This window comes from Macrobrachium nipponense, chromosome 1 (assembly GCF_015104395.2).
Source record: "Macrobrachium nipponense isolate FS-2020 chromosome 1, ASM1510439v2, whole genome shotgun sequence".
Lineage (NCBI taxonomy): Eukaryota > Metazoa > Arthropoda > Malacostraca > Decapoda > Palaemonidae > Macrobrachium > Macrobrachium nipponense.
Window position 1 is genome coordinate 1166728 of NC_087200.1, and position 23199 is coordinate 1189926.

The 23199-nt window shown below is 45.6% G+C and overlaps 1 protein-coding gene across 1 annotated transcript in view; it reads left to right on the plus strand.

The window, feature by feature from the left end:
- Positions 1-1655: 1655 nt before the first annotated feature.
- Positions 1656-23199, plus strand: part of LOC135219093 (NAD(P)H pyrophosphatase NUDT13, mitochondrial-like) — a 261858-nt gene continuing 240314 nt past the window's right edge. Inside the window, exon 1 of the mRNA XM_064255528.1 lies at positions 1656-1842. Coding sequence (XP_064111598.1) covers positions 1741-1842 — 102 coding nt within the window. The 5' untranslated portion in view covers positions 1656-1740. The remainder of the gene's footprint in view (positions 1843-23199) is intronic.

Below are 23199 nucleotides of genomic sequence, written 5' to 3' on the forward strand. Positions count from 1 at the left end.
TCAAACAAGTCTTATTGAAAAAGATATTGCTGCATCAGCTGCATTCAACTTGTAAATAGTCTTTTCTCTATTTTTCAATAATAGCTTTCTCTCTGCTATTACAACTGGGCGAGTATTGCGCCGATATTACTCATCAGGCAGTCAATTCCAGGGATAATTGTCACAAAATTTATTTATTTGTTACAGTAAATGACAAATAGGTCAAAATATAAGTTAATATATTGGCCAACGTTTCTCTCCGGTATCATCCGAGTATGATCACGGCCAGTGGATCGGAGCAGACTGTTGTTGCTGTCAGGACTTACTCAATATATAGCGGCAGGTCAGCAGGGGTTCAACCGCTAGCTGCGTTTTCATTGGCCGGTGGCGCAATGCGCTCCGCCATTGGGTTGAACGAAGTTTTCTTCAAGACGCTTCTCGTCGTTGAAGGTTGCGAAGTTGCAGCCTAGCAGACCGTCGAGGCTGGGGCAAGGCTTCCCCGGGGCGGTTTGTGTCAACGACGGGTCGCGATGTCATTGGCTGCTGGGCTGCTCGTCTCATCTGGTATTCTTAGATTCGGGGGTGTCGCTCGGTCTGGTATTTTACTTGTATTTATACAAGTTGAATGCAGCTGATGCAGGCAATATCTTTCAATAAGACATTATTATTATTATTATTATTATTATTATTATTATTATTATTATTATTATTATTATTATTATTATTATTATTATTATTATTATTATTATTATTATTATTTATTATATGCCTCAGTTTCTTTTTAGAATTTCAAAATTTTACCGATTTTGGTTGGTTCTTTCAACCGAAAGGTCCCTGAAACTAGATTGCAACAGACGTTAGAAGACGATGTCAAAATAAAAGATACAAAAAATATTAACAGTTTATAAAAAAACAATAATGACGTAACTGACAACATGAAAGGGCTCGCTTATTGAACCAAGAGGACCGATAGAGGACTTCCAAATGGAAATGAATATTAAACTACGCTGAAAGCAGTCAAACAGGTTAAGTACCTAAACTTGTGGAGGAATTACATAACAGCAGTTATTCATTCAGCTTTATAAGATAACCTTAACAAAAGTGCATTAATGAAAACTGCCTGACTACCGGTACGTGAAGCTCGACATCTTATTAATTAACAACATTACATAATTATCCATTATTCTGGTTTCAAAACAGAAATCTGATTACGAAATCATATATGAAAGGGAGAGTTTCATTCTTTAAGAAACTTTAATTTTTCCTCTTGCCGAATGAATGAATGGTTCAATGAATTATTGAAAGATGGAACCAAGCTTAATGGTTATATATTTTTTCGTATGTACCATATTTTGTTGTGAACTACAGTATTCTTAATAGAAAATCATGCAATGTCCGGAATATATATTTCAAACAGACGCAACCAGTTTGTTCTTCACTTACATAGACAGCTGGAAAGATGTTAAATACGTATCTTGTAAACAATTTTTATTTAGTATGTGTCCGTACTAATATACGTTTAAAATACAGTGGATGATAAAATAATTCTTTAAAATTGAATTTTGATTACATATTTTCGTTAATTATGAAACGTTGTTTCTTATTGTAAATATCTACAAAGATATTGACATGTATGAATAGGTTTTTAACATACCTTGTCCTCCCCTACCATACCATGACACCCTAACCGGAACGGGACAATAGTACCTAGCTATACGTCGTCTACAGGTGATAGTACACCTATCGCTGATCTGAAAAACAATGATTTTCTCACCGTTCACACGAAGGCCCGGGTGTTCAAGGAATATTTTCCGGGTATTTCAGAGAAATATAAGCTACGTTGAAAGAGTCAGGTTTTTACAGGTAGGCTAACCTATGGAAAATAGGTAGGTAGGGTGGGATGCTACCCTAAGGTGTCTTAAGTTTAAGCCTAACCTTAGTTTTCCCTAGTCGTCAAGGTCATGACTCTGTATCTTCGCCAGACGACTGGTAAGCTCTCTAATAGGTAGTAAATAATTAATGAGGAACTGTGTTTTACTTTAAAGAGTTTGAAGACCTTAGGTAAATACGATATAGGTAGGTAATTGCACAATCGTTAGGATTAGCCTACCTACTAGCCTATAGGTACCTACTAGCTACCTATACCTAGCTACTATAGGCTAGTAGGTAGTAATGTTCTGAAATGCTAGGTATTTACCTATAGGGTAAAAAACCGTATGGTACAGGGGTGGACCATGTACGGTCAATGTGTACAACCCCAAGAAAAGTAGTATATTAGCTATAAAGCGTCCTGACACCAGAGTAGAGGTCTTTAGCTCCGTTTCTCGCCAACAACAAGTCGCGACTGATACCCATCTCCGATGTCTGGATGCGTTATAATCTACTTTTTTTGGGGTTGTACACATTGAGCGTACATGGTCCACCCCTGTACCATGCGGTTTTTTACCCTAGCCTACCTACCTACCTAAATGTATAGATACCTAGATGCTAAGCACTTGGAAAAATAGCTTAGGCTACCTACATGGTTTGTTAGGAAGGGTTAGCCTAGTTATCATATAGGTAGGTAGGCTAGTAGGTAATTTTATCTTTGGTATGGTGATTAGGCTATATACTAGTAGGTATAGTGCCTTGGCATTCTACTTGGATGTGTAGAATGTCTTTGATGAGAGATCACGTATGATGTAACAGGGGTCTGTGGTTGGGAGTTTGGGAAACTTGACCAAGTGACGACATAGCGGCCAACTCTCTCTCAATGCAGCCACTTCCTAGAAAAATTCTTGAATTATGCCATTATTGCATAATTTAGGAGAAAACTCTTACTTCGAGAGGAACTTAGAGGTCTTAGTGTGCTGCTTTGATGGGCCACAACTCTTGACTGATGCTAATGGCAGCTAGCTAGTAATTAAAGTACTTTTTCGAGAAGGTGACCGCGTTCTGTTAGAGGTGGTTGCTATGTCGCTGCTGTCATTTACCCAATAAGTGTTTTTATTAACCAAGTATTTCCCATAGAAACGGATATAAAATTCCTCAGAATTGTATCAAAACCATCATAATAACTAGTGTATTTCATCATTTTAGAATCTAAGTGGCACATCTGTAAATATTTAGCATAGCCTACCACCACGATGTAGATTAGGTAATCCTAATGTAACATAATCTAAAGTGCTGAGGTAATAGGTACTGTGACACTGCAGTAACATTTCATAGCAAATAAACATGAACTGTATATTTTTCCTTGTCCATTATTTTATGCATTTCTAATCATTATTAGTTGTGCAAACCATTTACTTTTAACTTTTTCAGTTATGCAAGGACCCCTGTAGGAAACAAGTTTTTACAGAAACCAAAACTAATGATTTCACAAACAAAAATGGCATAAAATGTATAAGATACAAAATATGCCGTCAAAAAAATACTTGGGTCATGTCCTTATTAATATTAGCTGATAAACTAATCACAAAACACATTAAAGACAAGGATGTCACAAGGCCAACTTGTGAATCTGATCTAATCTGACGTAGGATGCTGGTTCCTTACCTAACCTGTGTTCCTCTCTCCTCCATCACCTGGATCCTTCAACCAAACCTGACATACAGTGCCTGAAATCTCACTGAAATATAGAAATTCAACTTGACTTGACCTCATACATAGCCAAGGCGCCACTGCCTAAGTATTGCACACAACTTATTGTTTATCAGCTTAGTACTACTTATCAGGGAATGGCTAATAACATTCTTAAGTGGACAGAGTTGTTTTAACCCACATTTTGCTTATAGATATTTAGTGCCATTACCTTAAGTAGTAGTTCCACGCAGGACGAGTGGTTTTTGCGTTTGGCTGCCAATCCAGTGGTCCGAGGTTCGATTCCTGGTTTGGCCAACACGGAGTCAGAGGAATTATTTCTTGTGATATAAATTCATTTCTCGATATAGTGTGCTTCAGATCCCACAATAGCTGTAGGTCCCGTTGATAGGTGACCAATTGGTTCCTGGCCACGTAAAAATATCTAATCCTTCAGGCCAGCCCTAGGAGAGCTGTTTATCAGCTCAGTGGTCTGGTAAATTTAAGATATGCTTAACTTAACCTTAAGTAGTTCTCATGGATAATGCAGCCAAAGTTAACAATGGAAATACAGTAGTCAGAAACTATATGGGCTCTATAGCATAAGAATTTGTTTAGTTTTAGATGTAGGGGCTTTTGATCTTTTAACATTATTAGAGCAGGGAGATGAGAACAAACTTTGAAGGTTACTAAATAAAACTCTGTCTTTCCCTAACCTAGTTTATTTACAGTGGTGTAAGACCTTCAACCTTAATTGTACCTACGGTAAATTAACCTGTATCTAACTGAGCCTAACTTAAATTTTCTAGTTCATCAAAACTTGCACTTAGTTAAATCTTTATTTCCTTAACCTAACTTATTATAGTTTTCCTACATCCTGAGTCCCTTAACCTAACTTATTATAGTTTTCCCCAATAATTCAAAGAACCTTAATCCTGTATGGGTATCAGTATTAATCCTCAAAATGGAAACATCCAATTCTTTGAATGATAAAAAAAATCTATTTGGGATTATCTAGCAAAGAAAAGTTGAGAACCCAAATGTCTTTTTCTTCTGTAAATTGAATTCTGCATACATCTTCACAGTTAGGCTGATTCACACTGATTCCTTTCACAATGTTTTTGAGGTCTATGGAATATATATCGCTACAATCACTTGGAAACGTTTGGTATTATCAATTCCTACCAGAAGTAGAATAAATCAGACTCCAAGGTCTCACTACTGATTTAAAGACAATTTATACTAGTACTAAAGTTCACACAAATGATTTTTATACTGAATTTTCCATTTGTTCCGATACGTAATACAAACCCTCGGTCCTTTAACAATAGGAAGTAGCTAGCGGCAGCTGGAACGGTCGTAAGCTTCGAACAAGGGGAGAACGGTAGTTAACTGCTTGTCCGATCGTCGCGCGCCGCGCGACTGGGAGGTAAACAAATCACTTTTGCTTTCGGCCGTGTGTGGGAAGGACGTGTTCGCCATCGCTCTGCCCGCTTTGTCGTTTGCTTCAACTTTGAGTATTTGTTTCTCTTTCTGTATATCAGGAGTGATTGTAAGTACTTTTTCTCAATTCTATTATTCTTGCAATGAGTGAATTGGAAGAAATGGAAATATCACCGCGCCCTCCAGTCGCCCGTAGAGTGTGTCCCGGGCTGGAGGGGCGTAAATGTGGAGGGTTCAGGTCATTCGTTGAGGTGGACCCCCACGAGGTTTGTACTCGTTGTCGGGGGCGAGAGTGCTCCCGCAACGAACCATGTGTGGTTTGTATGAATTGGTCCGAGGCGCAGTGGGTGCTGTACGAGGGCAGGAAGAGACTTAGGCCGGCCAAGAAGTCATCGGAAAGTTCCAGTGACTCCTTTTGGTGCTAAACCAGGCACTTCGTCCTCTTTCCTGCCTCCCGGCCAGGCCCCCACGTTTTCGCGCCTTCCCCTGCGGGGGGTTAGCGATGTCCTTTTCCTCTCTCGATCCGTCGAGTGTGGAGGAGGGCGCCCCGCTACCCGGACGTACAGCTGTACTCGGGATCTTCCGTCCTGCTCTGGGGGGGTTGTTTCGCCCCCCAGGCGCGGGGAAAGCCCCTCCAATTAACCCGACTGTTGCTTCCGCAGGTGTGCCATCGCGAAGGAACTGACTTGGGACAGGTGTGGGAGTCGCTGGGACTGCAGGGAGTGCCCAGCATCCAGGGGTTGCTTCAGCGGTTGGCGGGGTCGGCGGTGGTCACTCATGGGGGTTGGTTCGGTACCACCACTACTACCACATTAACGACACCAGCGTATGAGATGGCCACCACATCTGGTATATACGCCCCATATAATGTCGGTGACAACCCCACCGGTGGCAGTACAAAAACCCATTGCCGCCGTTCCAAAGAGGACGATGCCACCACCACCTGGATTTTTTCCTTTGCCGACCCCGACTTCCGCTGGGCCACTAAAGAGTACCCCCCTGGACCTGCCGCCAGTGCCACGGATGACGGTGACTGTCGACAGGACGCCTGGCTCTCCCGTGGTACCTGCCGTGCCTGCCGTACCTGTTGCCTGTTCCAGCTACTCTTTCCTTTTCAAGATAGGCCTGCACATTCCATTTCAGATTTGTTCCTGCCGTTCCCTGCTGTTCCCCCGACCTGTTTTCCTGTTGTTCCTGCTGCTGGGTGTTGCTGTAACAGTCTCAGGTCTTTCCGGACAGGTGCAGTCGGGCCCTGTTGCTTCGGCAACTGCCCCGGCTCCCTCCTGGATGGAAGACCTGACGTCTGTCCTGCGGAGCCTGGCGAAGAAGAAGAGGAAGAGGAAGAAGTGTCGTCGTCGTCTTCATCGTCTTCTTCGTCGTCTGCTGCTCTCCTTCCCCTTCGACTTCTAAGGCTAAACAGCCGAAGAAGAAGAAGGCTGCCTCCTCCCCCCTAATAAGACTCCTTCGGGATCTTCTAAGGGCCCGGCTCGCTCAGGCGAGTTGGGAGCTCTTCTGCTGGTCCTCCTGTTCCTTCGGGTACAGGGCCCGTCGCTTCTTCTGCAAAGAAGAAGTCGACGGGGACCAGAGGTGCATCAGCCTCGGCTGGTGCGTCCTCAACCTGGTGCTAGCGGTTCTGCCGCTAAACCAGGTTCCGTCTCGGCCGCTTCTCGTTCGCGAGAAGCACCGGAGTGGACGCTCTTCCAAAGAGGACCGTCCAGCCAAAGTTTTGACGTCCGAGCTCGCTCGCCGTCAAGACAGCGGCGCGGAGCAGAAGACTGGCGAGAGTCGTGCACACGACTCTCGCCAGGCCAGTGGACGCTCTCGCAGCGACCAACTGGCTGCTCGGGCTGACGTGACGGTCGCTGACCGGCCACGGGTTGAGGCGAGGAAGGTCCCCACGGCCGCCGGTACCAGCCACGGCTGGTACCAGTGGTTTGACGCGCCGAAGAGGACGCTGGCCGGTCTCGACGCGAAAGGAGCCTAGCAGGCGTCACCCGTCCGCCGCTCCCGATGGGACCGGGCGGAGACGGTGACCAGCGGCAGCTCGCCTGACGCTAGAGATCGGTCTCGACGTTCTCAGCCGAGCCAATCGCCCCAGGCGAGCGGCGGACGCTAGGCCTACTGCTCGACCGTCACCTCGCGGGTTGACGATCAGCAGCAGCCCTCCACGCACGCTGTCCTGCCAGCGAGCGAGGGGGGAGCGTCAGGTCTGCCTCTCCCGTACCTTCAACCTCCTCGGGCTATACCGGGAGGAGCGAGGTACCAAGGAGCGATCACGAGAGGTGCGCCGCTCGTGACCCGGCTATGACGCCGTACGGCTCAGGGCACGGTCTTAGGACCGACCATGACGTACGCGCAAGTAGTTGGAGGCGACCGTCAGGGTCTGTCGCTGTTCCTCCTTCTGAAGGAGGAGTATCGAGGGATGTGCTCTTGCTGGAGGGACTGGACGGTCCTACTCCACAAGACGCTGTGACGCCCGAGATACAGAGGAATTTCGCAGAGGTCATTAAGCTGATGCGTCTGCATAATGACCTCGCGGGGAAGGATCGCCGCTACCGACCAGCAGAGCCCCACGTCCCGGCTCGAGTCATTTTGGGTCCCAAGAGGGAGCCCAAATGACGATGGGGTTGCCACAATCAGAGCTTGCGGACTCAGTCCTGGATCAGGTGGAGAATCTCGTCTCAGGACGGGAGGACTCGCTAAAATCCGGACGGTCCTCTAAGCTGCTTCCTCCTCCTCTACAGCGGCAGAGAGCGATTCTACGTGCCATCGGAAGACCCGATACTGCCGAAACAGGTTAACCCGGAGTTAGCGAGGCTGACTCCAGGTGTGTCCCTGCAGCAGCTCCTGTCGGAGAACCTATGGTTCTCGCAGCAGGAGGCACTTGCCCTGGAATCTACCGCTATGGCAGCATTCCAGGCAGTTCCTGGTTGGATTTGTGGTCCCTCACAATATCCAAAGTAGCGGGGGCGGCTCCGGGAGTTCTGCTCTCGAAGACGACGCTTCTTTTAGGAGACTGAGTCTGGAGGAAGAGCAATCTCTTACCTCGCCCATCAGACTGCTAACCTGTGGGCCAACTTGGTTCTTCGACGTAGGGTACCATTCCTTACCCCTACCCCCGATGCAAACCAAGGGGCTGGGCGTGAGGCGGCACTCGGGCTACGAAATGGACCTCTTAGGAGTTCCACAGCTCTCTTTCCTGGAGAGATGGTGGACGCTGCGGTGGAACGGCGGGCGCACTGACGAGAGTGACCGCTTAGTCCACCAGGCAGTCTCGAAGGTTTCTGGGCAATCTCGAGTAACTGCGGCCAAACCAAAGAGCTTGGCTAGCGCTTCCACGGCGGCGAAGACGGTTGCACCGTCCAAACCCCGTGTGAAGACTCCAGTTGTTTCGACTTCTGCGAGAGGAGGCCGCAACCAGCCCTCCTCCCAGCCCTCCTTTCCCCGAGGAGGTGCTGGAAAGAAGTCGAAACGAGGAGGGAAACGCTAGGGACGGCGTTCCCCCTCACCTGCTGCCAAGGAAGTGGGGGGGTGCCTGGCGAGCCATTGGGCGACTTGGCAGCGCTACGGCGCCGAGAACTGGATAGTACACGTCCTACGGGTGGGAGGGATATCTACTACCCTTCGAGTCTCGGCCCCCCCACCCTCATCTCCAAACCGGTCCATCTACAGACCTATGTCCGGGGATCAGCAAAGGACAACGCTCTTCGACAGGAGATCAAGACCATGCTGGCGAAACGAGCTGTAGAAATCGTGGAGGACCAGTCACCGGGCTTTTACAGCCGCCTCTTCCTAGTGGAGAAGGCATCGGGGGGCTGGCGCCCGGTGATAGACCTCTCTCCCCTGAACCGCTTCGTTCGCACGACGCGGTTCACGATGGAGTCGGCACGCTCAGTGCTCGACTCGATCAGGTATTCGTAACGGTTGGTGGAACATCTTTGGGGGCGGCAGCTGATTGGTAGCCAGGGGATGGCAAAGGGTGGTCTCGGGTCCAGGGGGAACGATTTCATGCTTTCAGTGGACCTGAAGGACGCGTATTTTCAAATACCCATCCATCAGTCCTCCAGAAAGTACCTCCGCTTCATCTTCGACGGGACGGTGTACCAATTCAGGGCACTTTGTTTCGGTCTCTCAACCGCCCCACAGGTGTTCACGCGAGTGTTCACTCTGGTGTCGGCTTGGGCCCATTCGAACGGGATACGTCTTCTGAGGTATCTCGACGATTGGCTGGGTCCTGGCGAGCTCCCGCTCGCAGTTGCTACAGGACAGAGATCGACTCCTCAAGTTTTGTCGCGATCTGGGGATCGTGATAAACTACGAGAAGTCCGATCTCGAACCCAAGCAGAAGATGAAGTACCTGGGTATGCTGATAGATACGGTAGCAGGGCAAGTCTTTCCCGCAGACTTGCGTATCAGCAAATTCAGGGAGGCAGCCGGCCGGTTCCTGTCGCGGCAGGAACAGGCCAGCACAGCAATGGCAAGTCGTGATCGGCCATCTGTCGTCACTCGAGAAGTTAGTCCCTCACGGGCGTCTTCACCTACGGTCTCTCCAGTGGAGGCTAAGGGAGAGTTGGTCTCAGGCCAGGGATCCTCCTTACTTTCCCGTGGCTATCACGGACAAGGTGAGGCAGGACCTAGCCTGGTGGCTCGACGACAAGAACCTCTTAAGAGGAGTGCCTATACGCACTCCCCCCCCGGAGATGCTTCTGTTCTCAGACGCAATCGATCCGTGAGGGATGGGGCGCACACCTGGAGGAGTTGCTGACTGCAGGTGTGTGGGACCATCACGAAAAGCACTTCACATCAATGTCCTGGAACTCAAGGCGGCGTTCAAACGCTCTCAAGATGTTTCGGGACCGCTTGGTGGGACACTCAGTGGTGTTGATGTGCGACAACACCACAGTAGTGGCATATGTCAACAAGCAGGGGGGGCTAGTGTCTCTTCCGCTCCATCAGTTGACAGTGCAGTGCACGAGTGGGCCACGGCTCACTCGATAGAGCTGTCAGCACGCTACATTCCAGGCAAGAGGAATGTAGTAGCAGACAAGCTCAGCCGTCGGGATCAGGTGATAAGGACCGAATGGTCTCTACACCAAGATGTGGCGGAAAGGCTCTTCAACCTGTGGGGGCGACCGGTCGTAGACCTGTTCGCCACCCGGCACAACAGAAAACTTCAGGTTTTCTTTTCAGCTGTGCCGGACCCATGGGCAGCTGCAGAGGACGCTCTCCAACACCCCTGGGACAACCTCTTCGCTTACGCCTTTCCTCCCTTCTGTCTGATTCGGAAAGTGATCAGTCGAGCGCTGGTCACTCCCAATCTCAGAATGATCCTGGTGGCTCCCAAACGACCTCAAGCCGTTTGGTATCCGGACCTGCTGGCTCTTCTTGCGGACGCACGAGAGAACTACCCACCTGGCACAACCTCCTAGCCCAGCCACACGTAGAACGGTACCACCACGCAGTCCAGTCCCTTCAACTTCACGGCTGGCTGTTATCCACCATCTCTTGCGAACGAGAGGCTTTTCTCGTAGCGCAGCAACAGAGATGGCTGGACACGTCAGACAGTCCTCTGCAGCTGTGTACCAGGGGAAGTGGGCCGTCTTCTGTGGTTGGTGTCGTAGACAGGGTCTGTCTCCTCTCAGAGCCACTCTTCAGCAGGTAGCGGATTTCCTCGTGTTTCTTCGCCGAGAGAAGCTCCTCTCAGTACCCACAGTTAAGGGATAGAGCCGCCCTGGCTCTCGTCCTAAAACTGAGGGGACTGGACATCTCGAATTCGTTCGAGATATCCTTGCTAATGAGGAGCTTCGAAAGGTCTTGCCCACCCAGGGAACTCAGGCCCCCTGCGTGGGATGTGACTCTCGTACTTAGGAGTTTGACTCGAAGACCCTTCGAGCCACTCCGAGAGTCGTCAGACAGGGATCTGACCCTCAAGACCCTCTTCTTGCTGGCCCTGGCATCGGCGAAGAGAGTAGGGGAACTACATGGCCTTTCTTATGATGTTAAACATACCAGAGGCTGGGGATCTGTGACGCTCGATTTCGTCCCGAACTTCGTAGCTAAGACTCAGAATCCGTCGATCCCTGACGACAGGTTCGAGTCTTTCACGATCCCTCCTGGACTTCACCGATAACGATGCGGATGAGATGCTGCTTTGTCCTGTGAGGGCGCTACGGCGCTATCTGAAGAGAACTCGACATCTTCAGGCCTGAGTGTCGACGCCTCTTCGTTAGCACTGGGGTCACCAAGAAAGAAGTCTCCAAGAACACGCTTTCTTTCTGGCTGCGTGAGGTGATCAGGAGAGCGTACGAAGCTGATGGTAGCGACGACATCCGTACGCTCCGTCCGATAGCCCACGAAGTCAGAGGTATCGGACCCTCCTTAGCGTTCCGTAAGAACTTCTCCGTGGCGCAGGTCCTGAAGGCAGGTGTCTGGGCCAACCAGACCACCTTCACGTCCTTCTACCTTCGGGATATTGCCCACAAGTCCTTGGATACTTTTCCTTGGGACCTGTGGTGGCTGCTCAACACGTTGTGTAAGCTTACCCAGCACCCGAGCAGGCAGAACAGCATCGATTCTGGTATGACTGGGAGAATGAATGCGTGAATGAGAGAGTGACTGGCTTCTCTTCACCATCTTTTTCTACCTCTACCTGTGGGCAGAGGGATACGGTCGTTACCTTGCTGGAAGGAGTCAGATGCAGGTAAGCTATTCAACAGAGCTCCATCCTATCTCTTTAACTAGAGATAGGAGTAAATATCCACCACTTTCTCCAACAAGGGGGAGAAGTGGATGCCAACATGAGACAAACCCATTACTTTACATTTGCTCATGTAAAGGAAAAAGTTCTTACAATGCTAGTACGAAGAGATACGCTTGCCTCTCTCTTAGTTAACTCGGCCCAGAGGTCTGACCATTGATCCTGCGGTGCACACCCCGATCAATCGGACAGAGGCTTGGATCCCTCCCTCGCTCTTACGACCAGGGAGGCATTCCAGGGATGGACGAACACCAGTCTGTTCATCAAAAAGACTCAGATTCCTCCCACCAAGAAGTGAGTCTTCCTATTGTTAAAGGACCGAGGGTTTGTATTACGTATCGGAACAAATGACAATTTGTCGAAAATTGCATTTTCCTAACTATACAAACCTGAGGTCCTTTAACATAAAGTCCCTCCTCATGCCACCCCTCACTCTGCGTATTTTGCATGGGCCAAAAGCAAAAGTGATTTGTTTACCTCCCAGTCGCGCGGCGCGCGACGATCGGACAAGCAGTTAACTACCGTTCTCCCCTTGTTCGAAGCTTACGACCGTTCCAGCTGCCGCTAGCTACTTCCTATTGTTAAAGGACCTCAGGTTTGTATAGTTAGGAAAAATGCAATTTTCGACAAATTGTCATATTTCTAATAGAAATGTTTGATAAAACACCAGTTTTTAATATATGCCCATTTATTCAATTAATGACCACACAACAGCCAACTTTAGGTAATACTTGCTGCAAAGCAGGCAAGCTTTCAGTTGTGGGTGTCTACCCTACCACTTTCAAGCAGACAGCAGGTAAAAAAAAAAGAAATAAACAGTGACAACCAAAATAAAAAAATTAAATATTTCATACAAAAGGGATTTTGACAGAGGAAAAATCTATTTCTGGGCAATGACCTGTGTCGCCTAGTGAAATGCTTCCTTTAGTATTCATTTCTAAGGTAAAGTATTGCTACAAATACCAGAGAAAAAACTAAAATGGTAGTGCCAGAGTATACTGGCTCGCTAACCTTTAATTAAAGGTGTTGGTATGGTATCTGGGGCGAGTGGAAACCACTACCAGAGGTCCCTTGCCATTTAGTCTCTTCCTTCCTCAATATCCCTCGTCTACAGAGGAGCCGATCTACGGCCCCGCTACCTGCTACTACTACAACTAGCGCCTTTGTTTTTGTTCCTGTAGATAGTACCCAAGCTGGGCCAAATAGGGTGTGGAAGAAATAGTGGGGTGGGATTTCACTGGGCAACACAGGTCATTGCCCAGAAATAGATTTTTCCTTCGTCAAAATCCCTTTTCTGGGCTCAGCCTGTGTCGCTCCGTGAAATAGTGCCAGAGAATTGTCCCCACCAGCTTGGAAAGAAAGTGCAGATAACCAACAAATACAGGTAAATTAAAACTCGATTAAAGTTAAATTCTATAATCTAGGTAATTAATTATTACAATAAACAATAAATTATCAAGCAAATGAAAGTTTCAATGATCCTTAAAATTAAGCTTATCTACACAAACGGGTTAGATAACCCACAATGGTTCAATTAACATACACCAGTTAACAAAATCACCACATAGGGAAATTAGACCCAGATACAAATATACACAGTACAAATCATCAATATATACAGAAAGTGCCATCCAAGGTAAAGTATGAACCCAGTAACGACCGAGCTACGGCAAGAATGCTAGCGAGGCAGGTAGGAGAGAGAATGATGTAAGAGAGACATAGGCTACATAACTACTTATTACTGTTTTACGCAGTGTCGGGAAACTGTGTATCTGGCTGCCACTGCTAGGAATTTAAGGGCCTCTAAAGACTTCAAGTAGTGGCGTTCAAATACTGTCGGAGATTCCCAGCCTGAGTAGTACTTCCTGAGATCGTCAAAATTCATATATTGAAAATAATTAATTGAGGTGGCTACTGCTCTGACATCATGTGCCCGTGGAAAAGATTCCGGGTTAGCTTGCTTTATAAAGTACAAAATTTGTTGCCTAATTCCTTTTAGGGAAATAGTGCCATCTTTTTCCCTAATGAACAAGGGACCTGAAGATATCAGGGCAGTTCTGTTTAAACATGCTCTTAGGGAATTAACTGGACATAAGGATGGGTCCTGGGGAAGTGGGTCACTCAGTTTATTCAAGGGTAACTAAAACATTCTAATGGACAAATTGAGCACTTGTAAACAGGTCCTTCCCACAGAGTGGACCTTGGATCACATGGTCTGTGTTGATCTTTGGAAATTGTGAGGCAAACTGACCTTAGACTTGTTTGCCACCTCAAGAAACAGTCGTCTTCCTCTCTTCTGCTCTTTAGCCCTAGATCCTCAAGCATGATCTTCCCGTAAGACAATGGCTACTCAAACAACCTCGCTTCAAGAGATACCACCAAAGATTATCCACTCTCACTCTGACGGGCTTCAGATTGTCTGCAAACTTGTCAGAGCAAAAGGTTTTTCAAGAGCATCCACAGAGGCTATTGCAAAGTGCAGACAACAATCTTCTTGCAATGTCTGCCAATCAAGATGGACAGTTTGTCGATGGTGCCTCAGACATAACATTTTGTCTTCTGAGACATTGGTTCAAATAGCAGACTTTCTCCTCTGTCTGAGGACCGCTAGAGGTCTGTCCTCTTCCAACATTAGAGGATACCCGAGCAATGCTTACCTTAGTTTATAAGCACAGAGGTAAAAACTGTCATCAAACCAAGATCTTAATGACATCAAATTGTTTGATACTTCAAAACAGCGCCTCAGCGGCGTGGTTGGTATGGTATTAGCGTCCCACTCGGTGGTCGCAGGTTCGATTCTTGGCCATTCTATTGAGGAGTGAGAGATATGTATTTCTGGTGATAGAAGTTCACTCTCGACTTGGTTCGGAAGTCATGTAAAGCCGTTGGTCCCGTTGTTGAATAACCACTGGTTCCATGCAACATAAAAGCACCATACAAACAAACAAAACAAACAAGATACTTCAAAGCAGAGGAAGTCTGTTCTATTTTTGTGGAACTTAGATGTGCTAAAGTGGCTCATGGATCTTCCTTTTGAACCTCTATTCTGGTTCCCTCAAGAATCTTACTTAGAAGACACTTTTTCCTTGTAGCTCTGGCAACGGCCAAGTGTGTTAATTAACTACAAGCTGTGGAGAAAAGAGTAGACTTCTCCCTAGGGGACACGATGTGTTCTTTCACCCTGGGATTTCTAGCCAAGACTGAAGATCCATCCAATCCCTGGCCTCACTCCTTCCATATTAAGATTCATTAGAAATCCTGTGCCTGGAAAAAGAGGATAAGGTTCTTTGCCCAGTCAGAGCCTTAGGGTATTATCTACAATCTACAGTAAAAATCAGAAGAGTTTTTAGAAACCTTAGGTGTTCTGTCAAGAATCCTTCTCATCCTTTTTCAAACAACATCGTCTTTCTTCTTAAGGGACCTCATGTCCGGGGCTTATTCTAGGATCCAGGAAGACACTTTGCCTGCTTCCTAAGTGAAAGCTCATTTAAGTCCAAGCAGTTACTATTGCTTTCAAGCATAATTTATCCCTCTCTTCCATTCTTTGGTTGACCTTTTGGAGGTGCAAATCAATCTTTGCATCTCAATATTTAAAAGTTGAAAGTGTTTGATCATTCCAGTACCCTTGGTCCATTAACAGTGGTTGGCTTGGTATTTGGGGAAGAAGCATAGAAGAGATTCTTTCTTTTATCTCTCTTCACTTTGATGTAGGGTGTCGAGTCTGAGGGTAGAGATTTCAAATAATACAGTACTAAGTACATATTTAGTTACGCTAGGTGGGAGGATGTAAGATGAGGCTGACTGTAAGAGAAAAGCAACTTGGGAAAGATGAAGGGAGGTGGCTGGGTCAGTTTGTTACACAAGAATGCTAAATGCTGTAATCTGAAAAGTAAAGACTCTGCACTGTAATCAGACCAGTGATATTGTATGGTGTCAAAATATAGGCATTAAGAAGGGAGGAGGATGAGAAGCTGGAACAAACAGAAATGAGGATGCTGTGGTGGATATTACATGGTGTTCAGGTACTGATAAAAGGTATCAGATTACCCTTAACTCTTTTTACTTAAGGGGAACTGCTCAGAAGCCATTGACACCTTAAGACCTCTAGTATGTCAAATGTTGATCCTCTTAGCACAAGATAAATGAACATTTGATTTTCCCATGGCCTCACCCACTGATCCTAAACAAAGGAGTTGTTCATTTCTAAAATGAATAAAAAAACTTAACAAAAATTAGTTAAGAATATGACTATTTTGACAGGAATTTATGCTTATGCCACATAAAATAAATTAATAGGGCATATTAAAAAAAACAAATCTTAGCCAAGACATCACATATACCAAGCTGCTCACATAACAGGGAAACTGGCATTTCTGGGTGGAAGGAAAAAACCAAACTTTTTTAGAATAATGCAACCTACCTAAGGAATAATTTTATATGAAAGATGAAGGATACAATTGTAAAATCAGGATAATTTGCAGGTTTTTAAATGATTGTACCTGAAGCCCTTTAGCATTATCTGACCCCTTACCATTCCTACACTACTTGTCCCTGATGCTGACAGTCAGTCAGGTGGGAGAATCCTCAAACTCTGTTGCTGCTTGACTACCCATTTACCAAGCTTCAATATACAGGCAGTCCTCAGTTATCAGCGGGGGATCTGTTCTGACGGCTTGATGATAATGAAAATCAGTGATTTTATGTATGCAACTTACTAAGTAGTTACATAGCTATTGTTTCTAAATCTGTTGGCCGCTAGAATTTTTGGAATTCGCAGTAGTGCTAGTTTGTTTTGGTCAGGTGATACCCCTCGCTCACTATCGGGGGAGAGAGGAACCAACACTGCACAAAATTCAGTTGTTTCTGCCGGCTGGTACTGTTAACACAGTTCAGTAGTCGATGGAATTTTTGGAATTACTTTGCCGACGCTCATTGTTGGAGTTATTTGGTGAAGTACTCTTAAATATTGGTGGCCATTTCGGCAATATTTAGCTATTTAGGAATTCATATAAATAGTTAAATTTTGCTTCTGACTTAGTCTTAGTATTGGGTTAATCTGTAGATATGTCCAATACTAGCTCAACAGGAATTAGATATTGCAACAAAGGCTGCAATACAAGGACTGCTAAAGCTTGTAATGATCTGCATTCAATTTGCATAGGTTGTAGGGGTCAGACTTGCACACCAGATTGAACTTGTGGCAAATGTATTAATTGGGACAAGAGAGCTTTGAAAATTTTGACTAACTATGCTGACAAGTTAGAAAGATAAAATGAGGAAAGCAGCTTCTAGAGCTAAAGCTAAAAGTTTAGTTTGTCAGGAATTGTCAACTGAAAACTTGTCTCTTTCTGAGCCTTCCCCACCACCTCTTAATCCTAGTCCTAATCTTGGCTCTCTTACACCCGTACCCGATGCCGTTGCCAACCTAGAAGCAAGAGTAGAAAAAAAATGTTCAATCATGCTTCCAGAAATGGAAAAATTAGGAGTGTCCATTAAAGCCCTAATGAACAAGGTAAGTGGTGAAGTGAGTGCCAGTGCTAGTGTTGTGGAGGAGGTGGCTGTTTGTCCCGCTGATTCTCCTAGGCAAAGGTCCCTGTCAAACTCCCTAGAACCTGGAATGAGGAATACTGGTAGCCCAAGGGAGGTCAGGGGTCTGCCCACAAGCAGTTGTCCCCTCAGGCAATCCTCTTGATAAATCCCAGGTCACAATAGAGCGCCATTGGAAAGGCATCTCTAGGGAAGTGCATCTTTCTTCTGGTGCATCCAGCTCCAGGAAGTCTTCTCCCATGCACTAGTAGCGCTTCATTGATGAGTCCCGTCCGCTGAAAAGGAGGGCTCATAAGGTGTCTCCTTCTTCAGTTTCTGTAAAAAGGCTAATCTTTTTCAAGAGGATCAACCTTTGGGTAGTTTTTGGGACTCCAGAGAGATTCTTTCAGGATCCGGAAGGAGAGGGAAACTGGAGTTAGAGGATTCCATCCTCTAAGTCTCTGTCCTTGTCGAGAAAGTCATCCTCTGGTAGACTTTCAGAGGTCGCAAGCAGGAAAGGTTCAGAGCGTTCTGTGGTCCTGGATCCATTTCCTCCTGTACCTTCCATGAGTGTTGGGAAGTGTAAAATTCCTGCGATCTCATTAGTATGTACTTAGTCCACTTGCATATTGCAATATGATATGGTACCCACACTACCAAAAGGATATTGCACAAATAGAGAGTGTACAAAGGTCCTTTGCACCAAGAACAGAAGAAGTTAAGGATCTTGACCACTAGGAGACTACAATTTTTAAAAAGATATAGTCTAGAAAGGAGAAGAGAATGCTACACGATAATACAAGCATGGAAACAGATAGAAGGAATTACTGAAAACATCATGGAGCTAAAAATATCAGAAGAGCAAACAGAGGTAGTTTAAAAGTGCCCAAAACTTTACCATGAAAACAAAGGAAAGCACACAGGACATTAATCCACTACGCACCAGCATCGATAATGCAGCGTCTATTCAATATGTTGCCAGCTCATCTGAGGAACATATCAGGAGTGAGCGTAGATGTGTTTAAGAATAAGCTTAACAAATATCTAAGCTGCATCCCAGACCATCCAAGATTGGAAGATGCAAAATATACCGGAAGATGCATTAGCAATTATGTGGTAGACATTAGAGGTGCCTCACACTGAGGGACCTGGGGCAACTTGAACGAGCTATAAGGTCTGTAAGGTAAGCCCCTGTTCATACTTCTTAACCAGAAGAACAGGTAGTGTGTCCACCAGTCTCACCTGTAGTTCACTAGACTTTTTGGGTACAGGAGCCACATCCGGAGTATGAGCACCCTGCAGCACAGAGGATACCTACAGCCCTGGAACCTATGATAATTCAAGAAGTTGGCCGCAGACAAGAGCCCACCATCTCTGGAGCACCCATTGGTGAAGCAGTTTTCTTGAGCGCCCATTGCCACCCGAAAGTTCTTTGGCTCCTGAGCGTCCATTAGCGCCCAATCATCCATTGGTTCCCAAGCGTCCCTTAGCGCCTGAGCATCCATCGGTGCATGAGCTGCCACAAGTGTCCAAGCAGCCAGGTGCGCAGCTGGATCAGTATAAAGTTTTTAGACACTCTTTGTCAACAGTTACGCCTTCTGTCTTACCGACAGGGTCATGTGCTATGTATGCTATGGCTGCCCCTGATCATACGTTTTCAGTCATTCAGAACAAGTTGGACAGCTCTTGGGTTTTATACAGTCTTAGGTGCCTCGTGTTCAACCTCAAGAGAACTTGTCGCCGATTCCATCAGCTGAAGAAGATAAAGAATCGTCTCTGACGGCATACAAATCGCTATTGTTTTACTTTGTAGCGAAGTTTTCTGATTCGTTCTCGCCATTGACACCCACTTCACCAGAGTCTTCCTACATGGGAGACAACCAAGAAGACTCTGCAAAGTTGCCTAAATTAGTGCTTTCTTTAATAGCACGGAAGGCTTGGAAGGAAATTAACCTTTGGCTTGAGGAGAAGAGGGATCAAGGCAAAGTGAACTTCAATTTTCCTCCTTGTCTGTCAACAAGGAGACATCTTTGTTATGAGACCACAGAAGTTCTCTCTTTGGGTGTATCTGCCTCTGCCCAGGGAAACTTTTCCACACTTATTGATTCAGCGAGAAGATCAGCTTTCAATTCAGCCAAGATAATGTTTACGGCTTCAGGATTAGATCATCTCATAAAGAATATCTTTAGGGTGTTTGAAGTGATAAGTTTCCTTGACTGGACAGTGGGAGCCTTGGGCTGTAGACTCAAAAAGATTGGACTAAGAGAAATGAGGATTCCTTTGCGGACATTCCGGGAGTTATCTCCTGTTCAGACAAAGGAATTAGAGATGGATCCTCAGAACTAGCCTCTCTTTTCACATTAGGCATTCTAAAGAAGAGAGAACTTTGCTGCTCCAAGGGATTATCTCACACTCTAAAGTCTGCCTTGCTTTATTCTCCTCTGGACAAAAAGCACCTTTTCCCAGAGGATACGGCAGTTCAAGTTTACTTGGAATTGCAGAAGAAGGCAACACAGGATCTTGCACAATCCACAAAACGTACTCGAAACTCTATTCCCAGTGCACGACCTTCACCTGCCATGTGTGGTCAACCCTTTCAGGGTAGGGATTTGCTAGATATTTCCCTAGATCAAGGGGCAGAGTAAGCTTCACCCCAAGATCTATCAAAAAGTCCACAACCAAATCCACCATTAGGAAATAATGTATCAGTCTTTCGTGCACCTGCATGAGGAAGACTCCTACAGTTTTGGAGAAACTGGGAAGCAGGAGGGGCAGAATCTTGGATTGTAGAGGTATTAAGGGAAAGCTACAGTATTCCATTCAAGAGCACCCCTCCATTATCAAACTCTCCGATAGTTTTGAGAGCCTACTCGGAAGATTCAGAGAGATTCATCACCCTTTCGAGAGGTTTCATCCCTCTTGCAGAAAAAAGCAATAGAGTTAGTAGAAGAATCACTAAGCCCAGGATTTTACAATTGTCTATTCATAGTGCCCAAGTCACTGGGGGGCTGGAGGCCCAAGTTAGACGTAAGCACTCTGAACCAGTTTGAGACGTAAGCACTCTGAACCAGTTTGTGCCGAAGACAAAAGTTCAAGATGGAGATGAATCAGATGGTCCTATCATCAATCCGTCAGGGGGATTGGATGATCTCCATCGATATGGAAGAAGCCTACTTTCATATTCCAATCCGCTAGAACTCAAAGGGATTTCTGCAGTTTGTCTTGAAGAACAAAGTCTGTCAATTCAAAGCGATGTGTTTCGGACTTTTGACCGCCCCGCAAGAGTTCACTTGAGTCCTAGCTCCCATTGCGAAATGGTTACATCTAATGGGGATAAGAATATCCCTATACTTAGATGATTGGCTTCTTTGGTCACAAACAAAGAAGTGCATGGAGGACCTACAGAAAACTTGTCATTAGCTCAGGAATTACTCCAGTTTGAGGAGCTAGTCTATTTGGGGATGAGGATAGGCTTTTCCATCCCCACAAAGAGTGGAGTCGTGCTTACAGAAAGTAGAGCGATTTCTATTCCTTCAGAAATACTCAGCGAAGGAATGGATGAGTCTATAGGGGACGCTATCCTCAATAGAACAGTTTGTGACACTGGGGAGACTGCATATGAGGAATCTACAGTTCTTCCTCAGGGCAAACTGGAACAGGAAGAAATTTCTGGACTTTTATGTTCCAAATCACAAAAGAAATAAAAATAAAGGAGGACCTGCGGTGGTGGAAGTTAAAAGACAAGCTTTTAAAGGGAAGTCTCTTCTACCACTGAGTCCCAACCTAGTGTTCTTTTCAGATGCGTTAGATCAAGGTTGGGGAGCAATACTAGGGAAAAAGGAAGTCTCAGGGACTTCGAATGTGCAACAGAAACAGTGGCGTATAAATCAGAAGGAATTGACTGCCCTCCACTGGGGATTATTAGAATATGCAGGCGAGGTCTGCAACAAAGTATTGGTGGTCCATTCGGACAGTACGACAGTGCTCTCATACATAAGAAAACAAGGAGGAACCCACTCGTTTTCTCTTTGCAAGCAAGACGGCAAGAACCCTGTTGTTATTTGCAAATCAGAACCAAACCAGATTGGTAACAAGGTTCGTTCAGGGGAAACCCAATGTACTCGCGGATGAACTAAGCCGCAAGAAGCAGGTCCTTCCCACAGAGTGTGCCTTGATCTATGGAAACTATGGGGCAAACCAATGCTAGATCTGTTTGCCACAGCAAGAAACCATCGTCTCCCTCTTTACTGTTCGCCAGCCCCAGACCTGAAAGCATGGGCGATGGATGCAATGCTTTTGGACTGGTCGATCAACAAATTCAGATCTCACCACATCTCGATGACTCTTATTGCTCCATTCTGGCCAGCACAAGAATGGTTTCCAGATCTACTAGATCTCCTGGTGGATTGGCCAAGGTTACTTCCACAGAAAACCGATCTACTCAGACATCCCAACTTCAGAAGGTTCCATCAAGGACTGTCTGCTCTGTCCCTGACTGCTTACTGACTGTGGGATGACTTATGAGCAAAAGGTTTTTCAAACCAAGCGGCAAGGGCTATTGCTCAATGCAGAAGAAAATCTTCAAGTGATGTGTACCATCACAGTATTTAGAGCCTGGTGTAAGAAACATAACATTTCGTCTTCTAAGACGTCTATAATGGAAATAGCAAATTTCCTTTTACATTTGAGGACAGCTAGGAACCTGTATACCTTAACTATCAAAGAATATAAGGGAATGTTGGGATCAATTTTTAAGCACAGGATTGGATGTATCGACGAATAAAAATCTTTCGGATCTCCTTGAATATTTGATACAGAAGGTCTAAGCTTCGAAGATCTTATCTTGGAACCTAGATATAGTTCTTAAATGGCTGTCGGAACCCCTGTTTGAGCCATTGTGCAGTGCATCGTTGAGATTTGATGATTAACCCTATTCCTGGTAGCCTTGTCTACAGCAAAAAGGGTGAGTGAACCATGGACAAGAGAGTGGGATTTGCTCAGTGTAATGCATCATGTGCATTAACCTTGGGGACTTTGGCAAAAAACAAGACTCCTTCTAAGCAATGGCCTCATTCTTTCATTATTCAAAAACTGATGGACTTAGTAGGACTGGAAAAAGAAGAGAGGTTACTGTGTCCAGTCAGAACTCTAAAATATTGTCTACAAAGAAAAAAAAAAATTAGGGGCTCGTCTGATCATTTATGGTGTTCTGTAAAGAATCCTTCCTGCCTGATGTCAATGGTGTTTTCTTACATAATGTTATTGTAGAGGCTCATTCCCAAGTGAAAGAAACAGATGATTAATATACACTAAAAGTAAAGGCTCACGAGGTGAGAGCAGTGGATACGTCACTCTTCTTTAAACATAACCTCTCTTAGGATTAGATTATACAAGCAACATATTGGAAATGCAAATCAGTGTTTGCCTCTCATTACCTGTGAGAAATTGAAACTGTTTATGAAAATTGCAGTACCCTGGGCCTGTATTTAGCGGCTGGCGCAACATTGGGTAAGGATGTGTAGGAAGTCATTCCTTCCTATTTTAGTCTCTTCGCCCTGAATAAGGTGGTTGAGTTTTAAGGAGAGCCTGGAGGTACTATTGGTGTACATACTAGGAGTACCCTTCAGTCAAGTTTATAGTTGTGTATGAATTTTATTATAATTTTGGAGGTGATATATTTTTACTCTGGTAAATATGATGATGTATGGTACTGCCCCCTGGGCAGGGGCATCTTTCAGTTGACCATGCTAGCCACGGACTATTCCGTAGCTGCATGGATCCCACTAAGTAGAGGATGACTCCTGGCTATACCGCCACGTCCCTATGAGTTAAGATGGGCATCTTCAGCTCTCTTAACAGGGTAAGGCACCAAACAAGCATTCTCATGGGTGCTAGCACTAAGTACATATTTTATATTCATTAATTTAAAAGAT